The 26,705-nt window shown below is 34.7% G+C and overlaps 1 protein-coding gene across 1 annotated transcript in view; it reads right to left on the bottom strand.

The window, feature by feature from the left end:
• Positions 1 to 26,705, bottom strand: part of CDH8 (cadherin 8) — a gene marked incomplete at its 3' end in the record, with an annotated part of 134,313 nt that overhangs the window by 23,701 nt on the left and 83,907 nt on the right. The window contains exons 7-9 of the mRNA XM_080636559.1: positions 24,541 to 24,677; positions 8,556 to 8,677; positions 1,746 to 1,863 (exon numbers count right to left, since the gene is read on the bottom strand). Coding sequence (XP_080492685.1) covers positions 1,746 to 1,863; positions 8,556 to 8,677; positions 24,541 to 24,677 — 377 coding nt within the window. The remainder of the gene's footprint in view (positions 1 to 1,745; positions 1,864 to 8,555; positions 8,678 to 24,540; positions 24,678 to 26,705) is intronic.

Raw genomic sequence — 26,705 nt, 5'->3', positions numbered from 1 at the left:
CTTCCATTGGGAGATCATATTCTAGCACCAACCATAGGCTGCATCCCTGGCTGAGCAATCCTGATAGAAAAAGATGGCATGCATAGCTGGAATTTCATTCTTGGATATTGAAAGATTAAATCAGGAAAGTCTCTTCAAGTGGATTTTTAATTTCAAGAGATTTCCATTGGTTGTTTTAGGAGGATTTACACACTTATCTGATTCAAATGCATTAAAACTGTAAAACTGAGTGGCAACGTTGTAACAAAACTGGACTTAATTTTCCAAACCGTGCTTATATAAAGTTTCTTCACTCTCACTCACATCAGCAGTAATTCTGCCATTAGCTGTGACTAGGAGGACGAGGGTGTCTTAAATGGGTAACAGATTGGAAGGAGAGGACTAACTAGTGATGCAAGGTAAGTATTTAAACATGAAGAGAAGTGATAATACCTCTTTTACTTTGTCATACTATGCAACCCGAACTACCTCACATTTAGGATGCTTAATTAAGTTTGTATTACACTATCGATGATTATCAAATGCATTTTGAAGAGGTTTGTTATATCTTCTCCTGTAAGTGCAGAGAGACTTATTTCCTACATGAAAGTACAAATACAAGTAGAGACACACTTTGTGAATGCTGTAAAAGAAAAACATATCCAATGACAGGAAAACTTCATTATCTATTTAAGCTGATTTAAGAATTTAGGTTTTTATGGTATAATTTAGCAAAATGGTGCCATCATTCTTCTTGATTGGAACAGCTAGAATAAAAAATGAAAACGACATTTTCTTTTTATTTGAAATTTCATGCATTACTTTTACACTCATGCACATATATCTCAGATACATCCTCCTATTAGTAATGGATTAAGTAGGGATTGCCTTCAACATAATTTCAAGTAAGAGAAATAAGAGACTGAAGTTGACTAAAATTCCTGACAGGGTAATGTTACATAAAAAAAAAAAAAAAAAAAAAAAAAAAAAAAAAAAAGAAGAAAAAGAAGAAGACAAGATGGAAAAACTTTGCTGAATATTCAAGTACAAATACATAAATCACTATTTATAGCATTCTTGTGATCATTCCTAGCTCTTTCTCACATGACCTTCACATACATGCATGCCAAACAAAAGGATTGCTATAAATTTATTGCTCAACAACATTAAATATGTCCTTTTTTCCATCACGCATGAAATTCCATTTCTATAGTACTACAGAATGACATTTTGCCCTTCCAGAAGTGCTCTAAAGCACAGTGACACAGAGCGTCCTTCTGGGCTTTGCTGATCATATTTCTCTTTCCAGTAAAAAGTGCCTAACTGAAACACTTTGGAATCTTTATACACACAACAAATAGGCTTAAATGGTGTTTCCTTTGGGGGATTTAGTAGATACTTAATTTTATGTTCCCATTTATATCCAGTCAACATAGGATCAACATTTATTTATCAACATAATTTCAGATTTTCACCTAATAGCATATCTCTGGAATTTCAAATTAATAGAAATAAAACAGGCAAGAAATTTATGTTTTCATTTTATTGAAGCCAGTGAGCTGTCTTCTGGATCTAAATGTAGTATTCATTTTACTTTCTTCTTATCTACTGTAAAGATATTGGAAATAGCTTAGGAGATATAATGAAGGTACCATTAAACAGATTATCTACAATTGCCCAGGGACAAACTGGTAAAGGAAATGGAAGTCAAAAAGTAATTCAAAATGAAGTTGTTCAGATGCACATTATGTATGTTTTGTATTTACCTTCATTTTTCTTGATGGTGAAATTTGGATTGTTGGCCATTTCAGGAAGAAGACTGTACAGGAAATAATGCCCATTTTGGGGATCGTCTTTGTCGACAGCACTGACAATCTGAATTACCTTCAACCGAAAATGCTCTCATTAAGTATTCACATAAATGTACAGTATTAAAAAAAACATATTCCATTCTTTCAGACACATTCTAATTTGTCCATATGCCATATTAACAATGCTAATTTATAATCTTGCAAGGCTTTTACAGACCTTCAACTGAATGTCTAGGGAAGAGGGACTTTATCTGGCCCATTTAAACAGGTTCCAGAACAAAGAGGCAGAGAATAAGGAAAGACAGGCATGTGAGAGAGGCCAGTAAAAACTGATGCTGATTTGGCAAGTACTAAATTACTATTCAGCAATAAAGAAGAAAGAAAATTGTTTCAGAAACACTTACGATGCCTATGGTAGTCTTTCATTCATATAACCATCCTGCTCACAGGAACAAAATGCACAATCTATCTTTAATCCTTTCTCCTTTCCCCTGCCACCATTTTTTAATTTATTAAATAATACATTTTTAAAATGAAGTTTTGATGTGAAGTTTTATATGCTAAACAATCTAACCTAAAAAAGAAGGAAAATACCTACGTGTATATTTCAGACTTTTTCCTTAATTTTGATAAAACCTAATTTCTTCCTGTATTAAAGCATCTTTTGTTTTAAAATGTCATTATCAACAAATGATTTCCAGAATAATGCAGGATACTAGGGTTAGAAGAGCATAGAGTACTTGAATAGTCTGGATAACTTTGAATAATCAAATAACTTTCACCCCATATGATTTACCTGACCAACCACAGTATTTGTGTTTTTACCTCCATTTATCTCTTTTACCTCCAACATTACTCAGAAAGAAACTGCAATTCACCATCTTCAATTCATACAAAGCTTCACAGGAATATGAAAAGAAGAAACATGATTTTAAAATAATCAGCAGGTTTTTGTTTGGGTTTTTTTTTTTAAATATTTGGCTCAGTTACTTTTGATTCCAAGTATTTTCCACAGAAGTAGAAACAAAACCAACTATGGAGCCAGATCCAGCACTGAGCTGAATTTCAGTGGTAGTGAGCTGATGCTAGATGAGGTTTATAAGAAATTTAATGAGAATTATTGACCTTTCCCATGTCCATTGAATTCAGTACCATTTGCGTCTTACATAGTTATTTTTGTAATGCTTAAAGCAACTGACCCATAATATTTTGGACAATTAAATTCAGATTATGAATCACTGCAAGTTTAATTTTTGAAGTATAGAGTAAAAAATGGAAATAGGGTCTGATACTGCCAAAATTCTTAGACTTCTACTTTAAATTTTCAGTGCTTCACTAGCAAAATGCTAATAACTAGTATTTTATACTGGTTTTACTGCAAGAGAAATGACTATCAACCTGTATGTGTTACATGTACAATAATAATCAATATCTCATTCTTTCTTCTATATTCTGCAAGCATTAAAGGAAGAATAAAATCTTTCTAGGTAACCATGAGTAGCAACATCAAAACATAAATATTTGAAATTATGCATGTATATATGCATATGTAAAGATATCTTAGCAGGTATCAATATAGGCACATAAAATTTGTAAGACAACTTAGGAAGGAATGTCAAAGAATTAATTCCCTGCCCACTCATATTCTGGATAGGTCAGATTTATTAATCTACTGGAAAAAGTTTTAGATTGTTTAAATACCACATAAATAGATTCTCCAGAGACATGCATTAGAAGAGATGGACACAAAAAGACCTAAGATAGTTTTTGCTTAAAGAAGTAGGTGTTTGATTTAATAGCTCCATAATAGATCTTAGAGAGATCTGGAATGTGAAATAATAAATACAGCTGAAAAATATATAAGCAGATATTGCTTGTCCCACTGCAGAGATGGGCCCATATACAGATGTGGAGCATTTTCAGCTTTCTCCTGCAGAGGTGTAAGGTATTACACTATCCACATATGTCAGGCACAAGGCTGGACTAGGTCCTAGTAATTCTGTGTCATGGGTAAGTGCAAATTAGAATGGAAAGCATCTTTAGAAAGATGTACTTTGTGGTTATTCCATTTTTAGAACACTGCTAGAATCAGAAAGCAATAGGGGAAAAGGAGAATGGCACAGTAGAGTCTGGAACATCAAGTACACGTAATAGGTGCAGTTTATCAGATAGTTATGCAATTTTATCTCTATTGGCTATTCTTTCCAGCATTATGTAAGAGAGTTGACTTTAAAAGTTCACTGTCTGCAGGTTTTCAATTAAAATACCTGAAAGGCAGTAGCCAAAGCATTGATAAAATGGGTTTTCAGCTCATAGAAGTTTTATGAAATAAGCTTAGAATTTTGACCAGGTTGAAAACTTTCAAGAAATAAAAGCTGGCTATATGTTTTGTCGTTTCCTCTACCCACTCCAGGAACTATAGATATCTTTTAATGGCCCACAGAATGCTTTCTTATACTTCAGTTCTTTTCATCCATTCCCTTCATAGTTTACTAAATCATTCTTTGCCTTAAAATGCACAGAAAAATATATGCAAAAGATAGGCTTAGCAGAACGCTATATTTGTTGTGTTACATGCACACATCAAGGAATTAAGAGTTAGTGTTCCCATAGCAACCTTATTTCTTTGTGCATTTGCATTAAAATAAGCTCTTAAAAAAACAAAAATGGCATAACATATATACAGTGATACAGAGCTCCTGTATGTTTTACTCCATAGGGGTAAGAAAAGTCCAGTAATTCTCATTACCGCATTTTTATTAGTATGCTGATGAGCATACTTTATTGCTCAGTATTGTGTGATCTTGTAATGAAACACTATTGAAGTAATTCTTCAACTCTTAATTTGTGGTTCAGCACATGGTAGAAAATCTTCCAGGGCTGTCCTGCTGTACGTATCACTAAAGAAGTTTTTTCTTTCCCTGTAGTAACATGTGTAACAAAGGTGTTCCACATAACAAAATCGGTCAATACTAATCATAAAGAAATCAAAACCTAATTTTTTCCACAATGCATCCATAAGCACTAGAGTGAAGGTTAAGAACCCTTCGGTTCCTCAGTCTTGACATTTATGAAATTCTTCCTTGTAAAACTTCAACTTTGATGTTGTATTAAAAATTCATGCATATATTTGATTCTGTACATACATTTAGCAGCAACATAGTAAATAAGCATATTTTGCTTAACAGGCAGCTCTGGATTGAAATGTAGTTAAATGATCCCTGAGGACAACTTGGCATTATAGTCTGCATGTTGCCTCACATTTCTACAAAGCAGCTATGCCTGGAATAATATTTGTAGAAGATTACCAGTATAATCATAATGAATGATGCAGAAAGATAAATATAAGCCTGAAGTTTTTATCAATGTATCATAACTATCTATGTGTGATTTTAATACATGATACTGCAATGCAACTTGTTAAGCTAACTTGGAACAGTTCCCAACTTAAAACTTTTCTTCCAACTCTGAAAAACTGTTGCAGTCACATTAGTCTTCATGGTTATTTCTGAATTACTTTTCAGACTCGCAACACAATAAGTACTCACAGCAGTACAATTTTAACTTTGCCTTTCAGCCAGAGCCAGTCTTTTACTGCTAGAACCTGCGTTTTGCCATTTGAATGAGCTTTGGCTCTTTAGAGACAAAGATCTATCTGAAGATTTCTCCCATTAGGAAAAGCCAATTCTATTAAGAGAACTGAATAAAATAGAGACAAATTACAAGAGACTGGAGGAACATTGTACTTAGTTTTATATTGCTCTAGTTTAAACTCTGGCTTGAGCACTGATATATCACTGTCTGCACTACTTAAGTGTTTGAAAGTTTTGTAGCGTTGTTTCAAGCAAAAAGCACTTTCCTGGAAAAGTCTGGGTGTGGAATGGTGAACAGGGAGTGAAGCACTTTTCTTAATAGTACAGATGTTCTGTTCTAGGAGCGTAGGAAAATAATTTAGCTGGGCTGGAGAACAATGAACTGTAGAGCTATAGCCAACAAACCCATGATTGTTCTGGTTTTAGCAAGTGAAATTATGAAAAAAAAAAAAAAAAAGGAATAATAGGGAAAGGTATGAGCTAGTTTATGTTTACCTTAGAGATACCATACTTTTTTTTCCTAAAACTGACAACCCCCCCCATTTCTGGCAACTTTCTGTTGTGTGTAAAACTGTGAAAGTTGCACATAAGTATTTGCATGGACAAATATTTTTGCTCATCCTCTCCCTTTCCTCTCTGACTAGTTGTTGCACCTCTACTGTCGGAGGTAGATCAAAGCAAAAAAAAAAATGCATCTGTTGATGTTATACATCAACAGCTTTTAATACATTCTGTCACATCAGCAGCAGCTGCAATTGCCACTTGCAATTATATCAGAACCCAAAATAGAACACTTAAAAAGTGAACTGGGATAGATGGCTCAATATACTTAGAGGATACAAATAAGATTTTCTGAAAAGTTCAAATGCGATCCCCCTTACAGAAATACAAATTCGATTTAAACTTAGATTTAAGTTGAGCTGCAAATGTAAATAGATTGGAATACCCTAATACAATAGTGCCTTTCCTACACATTTAACATTCAAGTTTAAACTTTGGAGAAAGAAGCTTTTGCTACTATGAAAAAGAGTAGCCTCTTTCTCATATTGGCTATTTTATAGCTGAGTCATATTTAATATTTTGAATTCTATATCTTGACTTATTAATATGACTTATTCCAAAATTTGAATATAAAATAATAAGCATAAGGAAAAACAACCAGTTTAGGGTAGATATAAAAATCTTTACAGAAGCAGATAATTTTTGAATTATGACTTAAATTTAGAACATAACCTTGGCAATTATTCTTGAGTGGTTACTCAAGAGTAACTTTTTTTTTACTTGAGTGGTTCCAATAATGCTATTTGTCTAAAACACAGAATAAATTGCAGGATCACTAGCACCTCATTCATGCTGGCAGCCAAATATTTAATAACCATCTGTAAAGTTCACGCAAGGATTCATGCTCAAGAGTGACATCTGCCATCAGATCAAGAGTTTAAGAGGTGTTGGCAAAATGAAGAACATAATGGTTTAATATAAGTTTTACGTGAGTGCTTAAACAAAAGCCTCTTTTATCAGCTGACTCTTAATCATCTCATTTATTGCTTTATTCCAAACTGAAATGTGAACAATTTTCAGCATCTCTTAAACCAGCTGAAGTTTGATACGAATATCTAGATAAATATATTCAGAAAACACTGTGTAACAACTTTCTGACTTTAGAGAAGCTTACTGAGTCCTGGATAAAGTACACCCATCAGAAATTAATATATCCCAGAAAATGTAACTGCTCAGTCAAATGTTAAGTAGTTACATTTCCACCCTGAGCTAACAGATATCCACTCTGAGCTAGAAAAACTTAAATACCAACAGTAGCATAACTGTCTGCCATAAGGGCACATTTCAATAATCTGCTTTTCAGTGGTTGAAAAGAATTCTCATTTCTTAAATGACAGATTTTTGACACCTTTTTTAATATACAAAAAAGGGGTGCTAGAAGTGAAATCATCTTCTGCAACAATCCAGTCTTGGCAGAGGTGGGTTGTCATATACTGCTATATCGGTTGTCATTTAATACTACTAAAAGAAAATAACTTCTAACTCTATTGTCAGGTAACCTTCTTTGGAGAATAGTGAATTTAATGCCTACCACCCACATGAGACACAGGAATAGTTGAAGTAACAAGTCTAGTGTCATGCTGTCAACTGCTGTTTATTTAAATAAAATGTCACAATCTAGAAATAAATTAGAAAGTTTAATAACAGTGAGTTGCTGCAACACACAATGTTTCTCAAGCTGGACAACAGTTAAATCTCATTTACACTTTCTAAAAGTCTGTACATTTTCTTGAATCTTTATCTTGTCAGTTACATGGCATGTGAGATATTCTTCCTTATTTCTGTACATTTGTCCTTCAAAATAGGTGCCTTTTACAAAATCTGTTTCATTTTCTTTGAAAAAGGCTACACAGGTTAAATCTTGCTTTGGATATCTTGCTATGTTTATTTCACCTTGCGAAGTGCTGTGTAAACTCTTTTGCCAACACTTTTATTCCACTAAATCAAGAAGGAAATAACCTCTTAAGTCCTCCTTTTTTTTTTTTTTTTTGTTAAATACAATGAAAACTTAAACTCCATTTCTCTCACGACCCATCCCTCTTTAGATACTTCAAACTCAGTTACAGTTTACTTGACTTTCCATCAAGTTCTGGGTTGCTTTCTTGGGTTTTTTTCCTAGTTGTCATTGAAAAGTAAGAACTAACCAGAAATTATAACTGACATATGGGCAAGGAGAAATGGTTTTATTGTTTTAAGTGTTTATTCTAAATCATACCTGGGACCACCTGCAATATAGTTCAATAACTGAACTGGAATTTAAGTTGGATTATACTTTTACCTATTAAAACCCCTGAACCTATGAAGCAATGAGCTCTATCAAGCACAGTAGTAAAAATGGGAGCTTAAAGACACTCAAGTTTTTTCTGGATATTTTCCTAGCATACCCACCTTTAATTTACCCATCTATACTTTAAAAAAATAAGTAAATCCATATAGAGAGATATGTACCACAGAATATGATCATAGGTTTATCTTAAATGAACGTTAAGAGTTGTTAGCATGAGCACCTAGGCATGCATTCTGGGGATAAAGATGAGATAAGATGACAGGGAGAAACCGCACTCCCTTCTCCCACATCAAAGTACCAACATAAAAACATGGAGATACTTACTTGCCCGGGCTTCCCATTCTCACATAAAAAGGCTTCGTGTTCTGATGCAAACTCAGGAGCGTTGTCATTTACATCAAGAACTTTAATAGCAACAGGCACCCGAGACACTTGACTGTGGTTTCCTTAAAGAACAAATCAAAGTAAAAAAGGTAAGCATATTTATGTTGGGACTGATACATAAATGCCTATAGAGTAACCATATCTTCCTGTCTTCTTCCTTGCTTAATTGGATTGTCTTATCTGTAATGGATCGTGGAGTTGGAGCATGAGATAAAGAAGGATGGCCAGTATTTTACAGTTGAAAAGAATAAATAGATCCCTATTGCAAACAGCATTTGTTGGAGATTAGCTCAATGATCTTTCTTGGACTAAATTGGTGAGATTTTTCTTTGATGAAGTTTGTATTGTTTTATTGATAAAGTCCATTATACATGGAAAAGGGACGGCTGTAAACAACATAGATTTATTTCTTTGTTTATCTTTGGCAGAGCACAGAGCATTTTACTCTATTAATTGTTCTGACTGCACATCTATTATTTCTTCATTACAAATACGATTAATGTGGATTAATACGGTCTTGCTCACCACTGTGAGCAAGATAGACTGTAGATTGACATAGGCAAAACTAGGCACTTCAGACTATTAAAGCACTTTGATTCATCTACCACTGACCAAAAATGTGACCTGTGAACTTCTTTCTTCACTGAAATAATATATAATTATATTTTGAATATTTTTTGTATATTTTGCTATAGAAGTGTTTTGCATAGAAGCATTTCTCATTGTGAAGATTAGAATAAGCTGTTAATCAAGAAAAACTAAACCAACAGCTGCATTCTACTTTGCATAGATTTCACAGTCAGTCCCTTGTGTCTTTTCTTCAGTTCGGTATAGCTAATTTAAGGGGCTATTTCTAAACTATTTAAAACTATATATTATATATATTAATAATATTAATATATATATTAATTAATATATATTAAACTATATACTTTCTAATCTATTAGATTATTTTTCCTCAAAGAGCAAAATCATGAATGCAGTTTAAACTGAGGTAACCAGCTGATCTGTAGGGTTTAAATACCTCTTCTATAGCACATGTATACTTCTACAAGTAATTCAGTACTAGTTTCAAAATCCCTTTCTTAGTGAGTATTACTTTACAACCATAGTATTTTATCTTGCTTATATTATCAACAATTTGAAGAACTGCACACTGTGTAAATTAAAACCTGTGCCTGACTTTTAATGGAACTGTATGCTTTTGCCTAAATTATTACTGCAGTAAAGAAAGCTACTACCATAAGTTAGAATATCAACTTACTGGTTTTGTGACAGCTTAGCAGCTGTCCAAACCTTTCATCAATTCGTGGGGATTCTCTTCTCTGGCAATACAGAACTGGCTTAGGGGAGGGTAGGACAGAAGCTCTTATTGCCTGGGATTCAATGTACCTCTCATAATAAATATCTACAAAGTAGAAGTAGCTGAGGCTCCACTAGCAGGCAGGTAGCAACTGGTAGCAGCCCTACAACTGGTAGAGATGATTAAATGAAGAATTACCATATACATTGTATTGTTTGTGGCTTCCATCAAAGTTAACTTTATTGTGACCTAATCAAATCCTATCTCTTGTATCCTTTTTTAAACTTGTATCCTAAAGACAGACATAATTTTTGAGGCTTGACCTGTAAATCTAAATGTGCACATTTCAATTGCTCTATTAACATTAATTTGAAATAGCATAAAAATAATTATTTTGAAAGACACAAAACTAAGCTATCACCAAATCTATTAGTGCTATAAACAAAGGCTTTATGTTTGCTGCATAACCTGAAATATTAAAATCACACCTGTATAGCACATGTAAGATTACAAGACATGAGACTCCAAATGACTCCATTTGAAGTCAAAAGTTTTAGTTCAGAAAGAAACATGTTCCAGAAGAATAAGAAATCACCACAAAAATATTGTAAGGGTAAGGTTTACGTCCATTTTTTGTCTTCTGATCTTACTTATTAACAGGTGAGTGAACACTAATGCCATGGAATAATAATGCATTTTAAATCTATAAATATAAATCAATAAAAGTATTTAAAAGCTAATATGCAAGTGATGAATCCCAAACATTTTAAACACTTTTTTTTCTTAACTTGATAGAGACAATTAATCTTGAGCTTATCAGAATTCTCAGCACTAGTGTCATATTTAAAGATTTACTTTTATCTAAATTAATGAAATGATGGCAGTTCAAATTTTAAAGACATTACAGAGAAATGTAATTAATTAGATAAGCTTCTAAAGAAATTATTCATGTCCCTTCTGACTACCCCCAAAATGTTTATCTTTCATCAGAAAGACAAACATTAAATTTAAAGATATTATAATTAGAAACTTGATGAGAATTCATTTAAAAAAATAATTTACTAAACACAAAAGAGACCCAACTGGTTTGGAAAGCTCCAAACAAGGGGATATTCACTTCCTTTAAGGTTCTTCTGACTATTATGAAATTTATTGTTGAGAGAGAGAGGGAGAGGGAATTTTGTCTACTGCTTGTACTGCCCACCACATGGAATACATAACATTATTTTGTCACTGCAATGAAATTTCCCTTTATGCTAAGTGTTTTCCCCATAAATAAAAAGCACCCTAAGCATACCTATTCAAACGAATTAATTTATTTTCACTAAACAAATCCAGATTTCATTTGTGGCTGAAAACACTGTCAAAATAGTTTTGTCTGTGTGTTTTCATACTTTTAATGTCTGCAAACTTCTCAATGGTAAAACATGTATGCAGATGACATCCCTCTCAAGTTTAAATGCATCTCTGTTAGCAACGTCCAATATTCTTGAATTCGAAGTGGAAAGCAATTGAAGTGGATCCACCCTGTTCTACAGAGTACGCAAACTGTTACATTCACATGACTAGCTGTTTTGCATACACAGCCTTCACAGTGATTAATATTCATGTTCAGAACTTTTCCTCATTTGCATGAATGGTGAGTCAGTTCTTTCTCAGCTACTGACAAAACTGAGTTTTAATTACTATCTTGGTTTCAGGGTTGGTTTTGTTTTTTTGGATGGTTGCTTTGTTTTTTCCAGTTTATTGGGGTTTTTTCCCAATGAACCACCCAATCAGTATGATTAAGGAAGACTGAGTCATCTTGCATTAACCAGATAGATAGTAGGACTGATAGCTTAAGCTCAAAAATTCAATTAATTTAATTTACCCAAAATAATGGAAAGTCCAAATGAGTTTAAAAATGCATATAGAAAGGTTTACAAGACTTACAAGCACCTGAAAAGCTCTGCTTTTCTCTGCAGTTCTCAAGATTCTATTGGAATATTACATGCTTGAAACGAAATACACAACTTGCTGGTATTCATCTTTGAATAATATACCCATTAAAATTTACTGAGGATTAAAAAAGGCTACAGAGTTTGATAAAAATATGATGAGGTAGATGAGATAATCAGAGTAAAAAAAAAAAAAAAGCAAAAAAAAACAACAGTGCTTGCTTTACATCCCTGATACTTCAGTCTTATTAAGTTGTATTTTAACAGATCCGTTCCCTTGACTTCATCAAGGTTTTATCTGATGCCTTTACTACAAAAAAATCTACATGCAGGACAAGTTTATTTCTCTTCTTAGGGTTTATGCTATTGTTTCCTTTGTGCAATCTTTTTCCTATATAGCACCACAGCTTATATTTTTTTTTTTCATATAAAGCTGGCAAATCTAACTTCAAGAATCTTGAGAAACAGAGATACAATTGTGAAACTGAAATTTTATTTATGCTGAAGTTTAATTATAGAAATCACATACTGCAACGCACACTGTGTTCATTTATCTGAAGTGTTGTGTAATGATCCGATTCAAGACAGACTGAGTGCCTGAAACTGACTCTGAAATTGTCAGGAAAAAACATCAGCCATTGGCAGTATTTCTGCTAAAAATAACAGAATATAAGCTATTTCTGAATTAGGATAAAATTCAAAATAGCAAAAAATAATCTCTACATAAAGATTTAGATCCTGCCTGAAATCCTTGTATTTTTAAAAGATGAGAAAGTATGAAGAGGTGTGGTATATCTATAAAGTAAAATAAACAGATCAGTGCATAGCAGATAGGCTGCTGTACAACAAGAAACAAACACTGCTTCAAAATTAACGTTTCATTTCTCTATTTCAGCACACTGGAATGTATTAGAGGAGTACAGATTGTGGCGAGTCTGTGCGTGAACATGTGCGTGGGAGGGAGGAAGAAAGAAAAAGATGTGAAACATATTTCTCAGGTTTGTTCCTTAAGCCATTCTTCAGAAGAAAAATAGTAATGCAGTTGAAAAGTTTTGCCTCCTTTCAGTTGATCACTCCATTTATTTTACCATGGTCTCCAGAAGAAAGATGAAAGATGAACAAGTCATGCACACAGCTATGTTACGTTCTATTTTCATTTCCTCACTGATAGACTGTCACAAATTTGACCAAGGATTTCCACCTTCTTCATTTTTGTCCACTTTTCTACCTCTCATTGCCATGAAAAAGATGCCAGACTCTTGCAAAAAGCATGCTTTCACAGGTGTGGACAAACACAGAACCATACATATCCACTAATGAGGTAGAGTGCAAGGAGCACATTTCATCTATGTATCCAGAAAAGGAGGATGAGGAGGAAGGGATGCTGAGGACAGACTACATTTCCAAGACCTTGACTTCAAAGCTGAATTTGTAGTTAAGAGATTTCCAAAGGACTAAAGGAGAAATTATACATTCAGGTTGCTGTTATTACTGAAAGAGTAAAATGTCTGTGGTAGATGCACAAGCCGTGCCAGGAAATGTTAATTGAATAAAGCCGTATTCTTCAGCCACCATTCAGACAAAATTTTCACTCACTTTAATTTTTTAAAAAATCTTGAATCAATTATCTAAAAATTGCAGAGAAATGAAACATGCCAGCAAAGGACCAAACAGATACTGTTCATTATTTTGTTTCAGCAGTGACACTCCACCTAACCCTGCCCTGAGTCTTTGCCTGTCATTGTCGTAGCAAAGTGATGCAAGCAGACCATATTGGCATGCGCTTTGCCCTTTCACTTCAAGGCCTGATGTGGCTTCTACTGAAGTCAATCAGCTCTTTTCTACCCTAGAAGTCTAACCTAGTCCCTGTTCTTAATATTACGTTATGTCTTTACTACATTCTAAATAAATAAAGAATTAAAATGTAAATATAATTTAAATCAAATCAGGGACTTCAGCTGGGCACTTTGACCTCAAAGTATCAACTCAGATTTATAAAACTGTGTAATCAAACTGTATTTTAAAAAAATACATTCCTTTTGCACAGATACAATACATATTGATGGAATCAGTTAGTCCTTGTTTTCCTTAACCAAGGGCAGGCTATAATTTGACATTCAAATGCAACCTCCTTGTTATTTTCCTATCATTAAGCTGTGCAGATATACAGCAGTTGAACAAATCGATACTCTGTGAATTGTAAGATACGTTTGCAAAACTAGGAAATATCTGCAATTTTTTCATAGAAGCATCATATTTTATTTTGTGTGTATGAATGATATTGTCTTGTCTGAACAAACAGATCCAAAGGACTTGGAAAGGAAAAACTAAGTTGGAAAAGCAAAACATCCCCTCAAATGCAGTGACAGCTGTGAAGAGGGTCTCTTCTACCATAACTCCAGTTATAAGGGAAAATCAAAAGACACCGTTCTGTTTAAATTTAGCCATGCATGGTAAGAGAGGAAAAGTTATCTACTGCTGCAATGTGACTGAGAATGAGGGGCCATGGTCAGCAAGCTGTAATTTTATCTTTGAGGAAGCAGAGATGTTGAAATTAATTTATATCCACCTTAGAGCTGGAAGGGAATGGAAAGCATAGGCACCCCTCATGCCACCCTCTCAAAACTCGAGCAACCCAGAAACTCAAGGGTTTCTGTGTATTATAAATCACCTTGAATGGCAAGTTCTCTTTAATCACAGTGCTTATGTTTTGAAAAGCCACTGTAGTGTCACCACTTCTCATTTATTTTTCATGGACTCCAAAAAGAGGGTGCTAGAAGATATAGTAGATACTAGATGTACTCAATAACACAAGTGCTTGTTACATGTAACCCACATGCTGCATGAGAGAGTGATTAGACTGCATGGGGTATGCACTAGGAGAGATAAAGGGGGATACTCAAGCAGGGGAACAAATGGATGGGATGAGGCTTGAAAAGATTTTGGAGGGGCATCCTGATCAGACTCTGTGACAGCTTTTCGATATTTGAATAGCAATGTTAGGTACTTGTCTCATGTCAGAAGCTCCAGATGTAAACAGCATGTCCCTAGGGAGTGTTCTTCTGCATATCTAATTTTGACCACAGCGAGCTTTATATTCATTGTGACACATAATCAAGATATATGTGACACATCAATATGAGTAAACAAATACATAACTCTAAATAAATTATTAGTATAGCTGCTTGAGTGGGTTGCATTGGAAGCTGCTGTAGCCATGTCAGGTGGATGACAATGAAAACAATTTTGGTTTATTCGCAGATCCTACATAAACCCTTAAGGGAAGAAAAAAATAAAAAATGTACAGTGCCAACATCCTTCCACCCACATCTATCCAGAGATAAAACTTAAACAAATGCTGGCAGAAAACAACCTGTATTTCTGACACATTACAGTGTTATTGAGACTTATTGGTCTCTAATGAAGATGCAAGTCAGGATGCAGTTTGAAGTTATGTCACCTTCAGTAAATGAACCATGCCACGTATTCCAGTGGTGAATTGTTACAATTACAAAAATTAAAAATATGGTTTAAGCTTTAGCAGCTATTGCCACTGGCCTTAGAAACTATAGAGAAAGGCAAGCTAGAAATGGTGGAACTTACACAGTTACATTTTTTTTTCAAAAACCAATGCAAATTTAAAAAAAAATGAAAAAGAAAAAGAAGAATATTACACCTAACTTCAAGAATATGCAATAGCAAAACAACATTTGTAACCTGTGGAAGCATTATTCTACAGACCCATAATTTTAACAAAACTCACACTACTATAAGCTTTTGAATAAAGTTTTTTTCACTTCCTTGGAGCAGCAAGCAATTGGAGGAAAAAGAGCTGTGGCAGAAGGACCCACGGAAAATCACAGTGAGCTGCATCTTGCTGTGACCTTTATTATAGACACTAGCAATAACAGCAGCGTGGTGAGATGCTGCTGGCTCTTACTTCTTGTAGAGGACAGCACCACAAACCTAATTCAGATTCCAGATTTTCTGAGGCAGTGTGATGCCTTCATTGTTGTGAGGAAATAACATGCTTTATTTATTTCTAAATGTAACAATAAGAGAAAGATTCCAGAAAATAATATGATGGCATTAAGTTACATAAAAGGATTTGTTTAAAAAATAAACCATTGAACACGAAGGAAGAAAAGTGATTGAAAAAAAGTTTTAAGTCACAACAAATGTGCTAGGGCATGATTTGCTGCTGTGTTGCTCAATTCCAGCCTAATCAAGGGAGTTATGCTAGCATAAACCAGCCAGGAATCTGGCCCACACTTTAAAGCAATTATTTTGGTAATATGCTAATACATCATGCATATTAAAATGTTATAAAATATTGACTTAGATATGCAAGGTCTTATTGTCAATTATAATTAGCTATGAAATTCTATAATGACTAGCAGCAATAATAATAACAATAAGCAGACTGATTGAGGACAAGGTGTCTGGAACATTTTAATTCTTTCAAAAGATATCATGATTAAAATAAAATAATAGCTCGAATGAAATCCCTCTCTTACTGATAGATGAAACATCAAAATGCTTTAATAAAAATTTTTATTAAAAAAGAATTTATTATAGAAGTATTTAAAAGTCATTCCCTTCCTGGGACTTATTTTCATAACAGTAGCATTTAATTACTCTTATGTTTCCTTTGCAGATAAAATACTGCTGGATACGCCAGGTTTGAATCAGGGTTCGAGGAGTTTAGCATCAAGCCATTCTCACTAGCATACCTTCAGCAATAAGCAAAAAAATCTCCCCAGCACGTCAGTATGTACCCTTAAAAAATCCTCTCCTCTGTTTTTCGTCCAGAAAATACTATCATACTTTGCTATCCAGCAACTTTGCTAGAAGGTCAAAGCTTCCTACCCTGAGTAGGGTCTTCATTCTAGAAAGAAATGTGCTTAAAAAAGATTGACTAAAACAACATCCAGTTACAAACCTCTATTCTGACCAACTCCCTTGCTTCAGCCTTACAGAAAAAACAGTGGAGATTTTAGTCACATTCCACTTAAAATTAAATGAATTCAGCTCATCAAGCTAGATGAATACTACATAGTATTTTTAAGATTAACCATATTTTATTCAGAAATTCTAATTCAAGTATGCAAAATGCAGATGGCCAGTTGTTAGTTGTTCAGTTAACAATGCACTCATTTTGCTAATATAATACGTATATTGTCAGTTTAAGCATGCTTCCAGTTTTCTCAAAGTAACTACAAATGTACTTCACATGAATTAGTCAAGTACGTTTTCAGTAACGGCCCTCATATTCCTTTACATGAATCCCTATCTGTTTTGTGCCCCAGAAAGCCTTATTCCCTTCTAAAACACCACCTAGTACCCTAATCCTGTTTTTTTTACTCTGAACATTGTTCGCAATTCCAGTATGTTTTGTGAAATCAACATTTGCAAGTCTAGAACTAAGATGTCTGGCCTGGTTTATAATCCCCTGAAACCAGAAATAAAGGAAGTTAAACTGTTCATGCAAATCTCTCTCCTTTTCCTTGCCATAATTATCTTTATTACCTCCTCTGACTTTTTTTTGCACTGAATTACTCAGATGCTTTATTCACAGCTGCCTGACATACTTTCCTCTGAAATCAGAGGTTGCTAACGTCTGTTCAGCATCCCAAACCTGAATTTTAATGCTTGCTCCTGAGCTACTGAGACTGTTTTATAGAGAGATTGTTTCATTTCTCATAACATGGCCACTCCCAGGCTATTATCCCTCAGGATCACCCCTCCTGCTATTCTTGATCTGTGGAAAACGCTAATGGGAAAGTTTGTGAAATATCTGCACTGTCACAGCTGAGAACTGCAGACTAGCTTTATATGATATACCCGTTCTCCACTGACCAGCAGCAAATGCTCCATGACCCATTAGAATCTATGGATTTCTATGTTACCCTGTATTTATGCACAAATGAATAAAACCTACCTTAGTGAATTCTGTGTTTCTGTGAAAAAATGATGGATTATCTACTTTGAGTTCCACTAAGTCAGAGAAAAAAGGGTCAAGTAAAAAACGTTAATATTCCTGAGCTTTTCTGATTTAAACCTTCATAAAGGCTTATTTCCTTTTCTTTCTAAGACTTCCTGAAATTTACTCAGCCCTAAATTAGAGGTAATTATGTGATGTATGAAAGTAACTCCCTAAAGTGTTGGAATTATTGGTAATAATGTCTATAGTAATTTTTACAATAAAAGGCTAAACAAAATTAAATAAATGACAGCATGAGCAAAGGTATTGATGGCATTAAAGAGTATATTGTAGCTGAAGGCTTATTCTGAAGAGTAATTATATGTCTCTTCCTGTTTAATTAGTGTCCTTGTAAATTTTAAAGGAATATACAATACAGATAACTCTAGTAGAGCATGTGCTGGTTGATGATTCAATTATTGTATTTATATTCTTGGTAAACCATAAAGAGTCTTTCTGGCTTTATGCCCTTTCCCATTAGGTGATAGAATTGCCTCATACTTCTTCATTTCTAAAGAATGCAGTTGGTATGGGTAATTACCTTTGTCAGATAAATCTCACAGCTTTGTCCTTGAGATTCCTATGCTCTGTGCCTGGAAAATATTTATTGTGGTCAAATCCCCATTTACATTTCAAGATCTTGTCTAAAGTTTCATCTACTGCTTTGACTAATAATTCACAAGAATTTCTACTATTTGTGGCAGTTCTGGTACTCTGCCAAGTACTGAGGCAGGGACATCAGCTAGCCACTAGTATGCTTTTTGTTTGGCAAGTGAAGCTGAATACTGAGAATCATTTGATAAAGCAGTCAATCAACATGGAAATAATAGCTCCATGACTGCAGTGCCTGGAGAATAAGGAAAACAGAAATTCCATTAAAACACTTTATTCAGAGATTTAAAACTTGGCTAAAAGCATTGCTCTAGGCTAAGAGAAATACACTCTCCCAGGCAGTCCGGCACCAGCTTTGGAATTCCCCAGTGGACTGATCTGTTGCATGTGTACACATATGATACACAGAGTGTCAGAAGACGATAAGTTTTAGAAAAGCCTTCTTCTAACCAGACACAACAGAACAAATGGATGCACGCTTCCTCTCTGTATTTTCCAGTATGTCTGAGAAGGCTTGAGTCTCTACTAATTATAAAAGAACCTGTCTATGATTGAATAGACTCACAGTAGCTGCAGTTCAACCTGAAAGCAGTCTGAGGAATCAGTGCTGAACATGGTCATAAAAAAGGCTGTGAAGAAAACATAAATCTTGAGTAACCCACTCAGTGTTATGTTAGGTGAAAGAAAGCTTGGGGACTTTAAAGAGATCATCATTTAGCTGTCTTTAAAGTTTATGAGCTGTGGTTTCTGTTGGTGTATTTTTCACAAATCTCAGAGGCTGACAACTAGAATATGTTTAGAAGTTTTTTCTTGTTGAAATCTATGGTATCATTCAATGAATTTTTGCTATGTAATATACATATTCTTGAGAAAATGATTACCTCACTTTTTAAAAAAAGAATTCCAGATAAGCATTGCTAATAGTGAATGCATTATAGAATACTTTTTGTTTTCAAAGAATTCACTAGAATCCTGTATCTCAAACAGATCTCAGCTTCAGTTTAGGAGGGATAAGTATGCAAATATCAGGATATTCATATTTAAATGGGAGGAATATTGTGCAGTTAAATTATCTTACTAGTACACTTCTTTCTTGCCTAAGTTAAAATAGGTTCTCTGAGATAAGTCTTTGCTTTGGTTTCAAAACTGCATTAGTTCTCCATTTATTACTGCTTTTGTTATACCAATTAACCAGCAATGACTGAAAACCAGGGCAGTTCCTTAGTATTAATGAGGCACACAGTTAGGTTGCTGGGGAAGTATCTGCTATGTGGCTGATACAGTCACTAGAAGATAAAAATGGAAATCTATGGAGCTGGAGGCAGAAAGAAGATAGAGCTTAATTATTATATGCCTTGTGCATTTAACACAATCTGATAGCTTGAATGACCAGTGATTCTGAATTCCTGTGCAAACCGTAGCAAAAATGTTTAATAAATAAATCATGGCTATATGATTTTCTTTTAGTAGCTGAGCAGCATTGACAACACATAACTCAGCAAGTCCTGCAAAACCTGTACAAGAAACTGAGAGAATATCAAGGATATTAGCCCAGCCTGAACTCTGCCCTGCTTCACTGCCTGGGAAAATTGCTAACCAGTTAATGCAACACAAGCATGTCAATGGGAACAGTAGTTATAGCTATAATTGTAACTTATACAAAATATAAAATGGATTCATGTGTTCAGATGAATGGGATTACATATGACTATTAGTGTCTTGACTTTACTGAATAGCAGAAAATTCCATTTCAAAAAAGGACTAAGGAGCCAAAGATGTGATGAGCCTTTGTACACACAAAAAAGACACACCGAAGGAAACGTCTGTAAGTTAATAATTCATTCTCACTGCACTGCAATTCAGGCTCTCAGAGAATACTTGCATATGCCCCCAGATTCCTTTCCTGTTCAGGGCATAGCTCCAGAGAGCCCAAACATACGAGCAGCAGCATCAGCCCCAACTTACAAAGCAAGAATCTATCCACCCCTATTCTCTCAAGCATCTAACTAAAATAAACCTCCCAAATTTGGCATGCTATTTTAAGCTTACATAAGTCTCAATTACATCACAAAACAATAAGAAATCTCACCATTCCACTATATAAAGTCCAGAGTCAGTGACAAAAAACAAAGTTCACCCTTTATATCCACAGACCAAAAGGTATATTCTCAGGGAAAGTGCATTTTGCCAGTGAGCCTGCTCCCTTTAGCCTGTAATCACCTAGATATTCGTGCTCCTGACTTACTCTGCAGAGTGAATTGGATGTATAGTAATGTGGAAAGAAAATTTAAGAATAAATTCATGGGGGCAATATCTTTCAGTATTCCTCTTGCTTTAAGTATCAACACATGTATTTCTTCTGCATATCCTAAGCCTGTATTACAGAGTGATCTTTCAAAGATGTCAAAGTTCTTTGTAAAATTCTCTTCTAAGAATCCATGTGACAGAGTTCATCAACATTCTGCTCTGCTCTCCTGAGACCTCACTTGGAGTACTGGTGTCCTCAACATCAAAAGGACATGGAACTGTTGGAACAAGTCCAGAGGAGAGCCACGAGGATGATCAGAGGACGGGAGCACCTCCCGTATAAAGATAGGCTGAGAAAGTTGGAGCTGTTCAGCCTGGAGAAGAGAAGGCTGTTTGGAGACCTCAGAGCAGCCTTCCAGTATCTGAAGGGGGCCTACAAGTATGCTGGGGAGGGACTATTCATCAGGGACTGTAGTGACAGGACAAGGGGTAACGGGTTCAAACTTAAACAGGGGAAGTTTAAATTGGATATATGGAAGAAGTTCTTTACTGTTAGGGTGGTGAGGCACGGGAATGGGTTGCCCAGGGAAGTTGTGAATGCTCCATCCCTGGCGGTGTTTAAGGCCAAGTTGGACAGAGCCTTGGGTTGTATGGTTTAGTGTGAGGTGTCCCTGCCCATGGCAGGGGGGTTGGAACTTGATGATCTTAAGGTCCTTTCCAACACTAACTATTCTATGATTCTATGATTCTAACATAGAGGAGTGACCACACGACCAGAGAGGAAAAAATTAAACAACAAAGAAGCATTAATCGATCTGACAGTATGAGAGATCATACAATAGAAAGAATTGTGCAAAGCAAATGGAACATTTAAGAGTAAACAAATTTAAGGGTATTAGTGGAGAGGATCAAAGCTGCAGAAGGAACTTCTTTACTGATTTTTGACTATACCACTGCAAAATGTGTAACTGTATGTGAAATACTGAAACTGTATGTGAAATACTCAATTATCACCTGTAGCACATTAATCACGTTCAGTCCAGTCTTTTTCACTCCTCTCTCTTTGCATTGTTTCATCTTTAGTTACCGAAAAGAGATTCAGACTGGTATTTGAAGAATTATCTCTAGGGGGCATGCAACCAGTATGTAGCCCACCTCAGTATTTCCACCAGTAGCTAAGGGATGATACAAAAGAATAACTTTGTCATGGTGACAGCAGAAAACTGCCAAAAATTGCTGGTGTTTAAAGCACAAATTTAGCTGCAGATAACTTACCAGCACCAAGTTCTGAAAAAGAGATTTGTGTTTTGGCAAAACTTGGGTTTTATCTATGAAAGCAATGATACATCAAGGTATATTTAGGATCTCCTATGGTGGGAATCAAGAAAAAACAAACACTACCATGACTTGTGATTAGTAAGCAAGTTTAATGGCTGTGAAATGGTCTGCTTGTTACCCTGCAGGAATAGAGGTGAGATTTGAACTGAGCCTGGATAGCAGGTAGCCTAGGAAGAGAAAATACTCTCATACAAATGATGCTGACATATTTATTTTTATGGGAGAAATCAGCAATCCATTAATATTATTGTCACTGAAAGTATAATGACACACTTTCTATTTTCTTTTGCTGCTTGTGTCTGCCTCCAACAGATTTCTGTTACTTTATAACAGAGATTTTGCTTATTACCATGTTGGAAAAAAAATCTAAAAATGCCCATTACACCCTGCTTGACAGTTCTATGAACAAATTTAGTTTCTGCTTGAGGAGTTTAAAAATAATTTCTCTTAAATAAGCAAAGATAGTAGTCTACAAAATTAAGCTCTTGTTTTATGTAAATGTCAAATAATTATATTAGGAATGCGAAAATAAGCCATCAGCAGGAATGCAAATGCTTAGAACAAGATTGGCATTATTATTTTCATAGCCCGTCTGATAAGAGGCAATTTTACAGCAATGAGAGACGCTGAGGCGCCCATGAAGTCTAATGACAAGGCTGATTTCTTGCAAAATTCTTGAACATAATTATGTTTTAAAATTCTGAAGATGCAACAGGCAGACTTTATTCTGATGTAGCTTAGTAAAGTGTCCTTCTGTTAACTTTGGTCTGACATGTATAAGGGAGATTAAAAGCTGAATTGGAGGAGTTTCTTGAAAAGATATTCTTTTTATTTTGTTCTCGCTTTGACTTTTTTGGAGGAAAAAATGTAAAATTACTTCACTTTAGGTCTTACTATTCCAATGTCTGGAAACTTTGGATCAAAAATGAATAATTCTGCTTTCCATGCCATTGGTAAGTTTCATGATCTGACATTCCTCATGTGCAGAGAAACTGGCATGGAAATTTTCTATCTTTCACATTTAAGGTCATCAAAATTATTTACAGTTTTGATACTAATCTGGGAAAAATATGCCATATGAAACCAGAGCTTGCTTACTTTCTTTATGCAGTTCGATTCCCTGTGTCGACTTGGCTTTCCTGCAAGCACAAGGTATTCATGCTAATTTATCAAAGCAGTGTTTGCCTGCAAGATTTAACGGTAATTAACAGGGCATGGTTGGCACTGCTGCACTACTGGCAATGAAATGCACATATTGTTACAGTAGGTCATAGGAATACCATTTATATGGGTTATAAGCTGAGAGCCCAGTTTATGCTCAGACCTTTCTCGTTTCTGTATGCCATTTCAGTTACCTGTCACAGGTTCCTAACATGTTTGTGTCTGAAAACAAGTACCACAGAAAAATACTGCACAACAAAAATGGGCCCCATAAGCAAATTATATCCTCCCATTCATTATTGTCACAGCTACAGCATTATGAAACTGAGCATTAAGGGTTCTGTATCATAATACTATATCTTTTGAAAAAGATACTCTGGGGGGAAAGCAAGCATTAACATCACCCTATTTTCTACATGTAAGAATTAGCATCACTGATCATCAGACTCAGAAGACAAATATTCTTTCAACAATGTGTCAAGTGTGTATGCACATATGGGAATTATGCATATACATGGATTGCAGAATAGATACATCAGCAGAAACATCTTCATAGTTTGTGTTTCAGTTACGACGATAACAAAGGATGACAGACCTACATTCTGAATCTGTTCTTCTGCCTCAATATGTCAAATGTATAGCCTAAAATAGAGTGCTAATATTAATAAGAAATTGTATTGTCATATGCGATCCTGTCAGCAGCGCCTACAATCCAAGTTAATCAAGAATTGTTCTTGATTAAAGTCTTCATGATTAAAATTGAGGATGAGGGTGACACTCCTGGCTCCCAAGGACTCAGTTTCGCAGGTCAGTCACAACAGTTTTGTGGATCTGAACAATCCATGTTCTTGTTTATAGCTGTATAGGAGCAAGTGCATTCATATGTATCAAATAGGACTAGTTTCATGCAACATTACTCATACCCTTAATCATTTGTGGTGCTGAAACATAATATCACTCAGTGTTAAGAACTTCTGGGTTGAGTATACAATTTACTTCTACAATAGCAAAGCTTTATTTTTTTCTGATTTAATATAACTAAATGTAAGGCTTCGTTTGGGGGATTTTTAAAATGTTTTTTAACGTTTATCCGATACACCATGTACGTATGTGCTCATGTATCTCTTCAAAATCTATACTGCTATAGGCATTGAAAAAAACCCATCAGTTTTGAAAGCTAAAAAAAAAAACTTCAGCAGAAAGTAAGTTTTCTTTCCAAAATCCTGTAACCTAAAAATCCAGTGGTTTTTACTTTTTACTGAATTATATATTTTCCACTGCACATGCTGTTAAAATTCATTATAAACCCAACAGAACTGGAAGTCAGTATATACAAATACTCACTAGTTTCAGTAGCTACAATAGTTATGTTGTGCCACGTATTTGTTTCTCTGTCCAGTGGTGTTGCCAGAGTTATTTTCCCATCTTCTGCGTTAATGTTGAACTGTCTCTCAAGGTCAGTATGCCGATCAATGGAAAACCTACAAAATAGACATTGCTATAATCTACTTAATGAAGATGGTGTAATCCACACAATCACAAGACAATATAAAGAGTCCTCCGAGAGCTGCAGTTTTATAGCCAAATGCATTGAGAAGCTCAATAGCATAATAATTTATAAGACAAAATGACAAACTGAGACTAAAAAAACTTATAATTGTTGCCTAAGGAGTAATTAGCTGTATACTCAGTGTGAAGGTCATAAAATGCCCTCAGGTTCACTGGATAACATCTTTGAAAAACAGTGCTGATCAAGAGTTAATTACATAATCCATCACATTTATTAGACAGTTTCTATTGTATTTCACAGCTACTGATGATAATTCCAACAGTAATGTATTAAGCACACAAAAATGGTGGGCTTCATGGTTATTTCAAAAAGGGCTGAATAATATTATTTTACCAATAAATTTCAGATTAATGAAGCATGAACTATTCACCAAGCATATTATTTGGTTATGGTTCAAGCAGCTCCATGTGCAGAACGCAGTTAGTGAATCACCATTTTCCCATAAAACATTTCAAACCCTGAAGGACTCATTGTTTTATGGATTGACATCACTGATTTTTAACAAAACAAGTTTCATCTGACAGGCAGTTGGAGTTTGCAAATGTGAATGTCCAGGTAAATTATGCAGCGTCAACAAAGTCAGCTTGACAACAAGAAGGAGCTGCAGCAGATTGCTCCAATGGTGCATTAAGCAGGATGATGATTTAATGCTTAGAACAGGGTCTTCAGGAAAGCTTTTATGTTTGTCCATTTTCACAGAGTTATTTTATTAATGCATTATTTGCAAAAAGAAACTAAATCACAAAATTAAGCTTTCCAATTTTTTGACAGGAGAGGTACGAAATGAGAGTGTTTAGTGATAAAGTATTGATACAGTTCAACAAAATTGACTTCAAGGGGTTTTGCTGAATCCTAATTGTGGATTTATATAAAAGCCTTTTAAGCCTTTGTGTCTATGTATTACAGAACCTAACAGCATGCAGTGACAATTTTTACGTCTGTTCTGCACTATATCTAGGCATAATAGGGTGGCTTAGGATACCGTATAAGACTGGATCACATTATATAGTGGTCAGAAAAGGAACTCAGACTGTCAGTTCCTCATTACATTTCTACTTTTTGCAAATATGCTGTTATATTCACTGATAAAAGACCAAGAGTATATTTTGTTACAGTGACAATGGCACAGTTATCTGAAAATCAGTTATTCCATTCTGGTTTATGCTTTATCAAAAGCAATTTCAAAAAAAAGTTCCGATTCCGAAGTTCCTTTATATGCTACAATAAACATATTCTGATGAACTCAAACTCATTCCAGCACAACACAATTGATTTTGATGGACATAGCATTAAGATCTGATTTCAAAGCTTAGATTATGGTGTTCATCTTTTTTTTTTTATTTCAGTGTCAGATATTTTCATATTTAGAATGAAAGATACATTTCAATTAGATGGCTTCTGCAGTGCATCCAGTAAGATACAATACACATTCAAAAAAATCAGTTCTAAATTATGAAAATTTATCAAAATTTTAATGCTTAAATGTTTACAGACTGTATTACTAAAGATCAAAGCTAGCATAATCATGCTTGTAAGATAATTAACAGCTAACAGATTTAAGAGTGAAAACCCCTGTTTAATTAGGAATTGGGATTTGTTAGACTGAAGTTTTCTGTTTTTAAATTCTGAGAAGATCTAGTTTTACTCACTTAAAAATGAGAAGTTTAGTTAAGAAGAGCACTAGAAAAATACAAAGTAAAATTCCGAATACATGTACCTGAAGCTGGGCCCATTCATCTGTATTTGGACATTGAAGTAAACTGAGTTTCTAGTGAGCTCCACACACTCAGTTCTCAATGGTTTAATGGGAATTGTCCTGTCCTCAGCATTTCTGAAAATTAGGTCATTTGTGTGGAAGAATGAAGCTGTAGGTACCTAACTTCAGGCAATTGCATTTGAAAATATATGTTCACCTTATTTTCATATCTCCCTAGTTCCA

Source organism: Psittacula echo (assembly GCF_963264785.1).
Source record: "Psittacula echo genome assembly, chromosome: Z".
Classification (NCBI taxonomy): Eukaryota; Metazoa; Chordata; class Aves; order Psittaciformes; family Psittacidae; genus Psittacula; species Psittacula echo.
The sequence above is the reverse complement of the archived record's forward strand: the minus strand, read 5'-3'. Positions and strand labels throughout refer to the sequence as shown.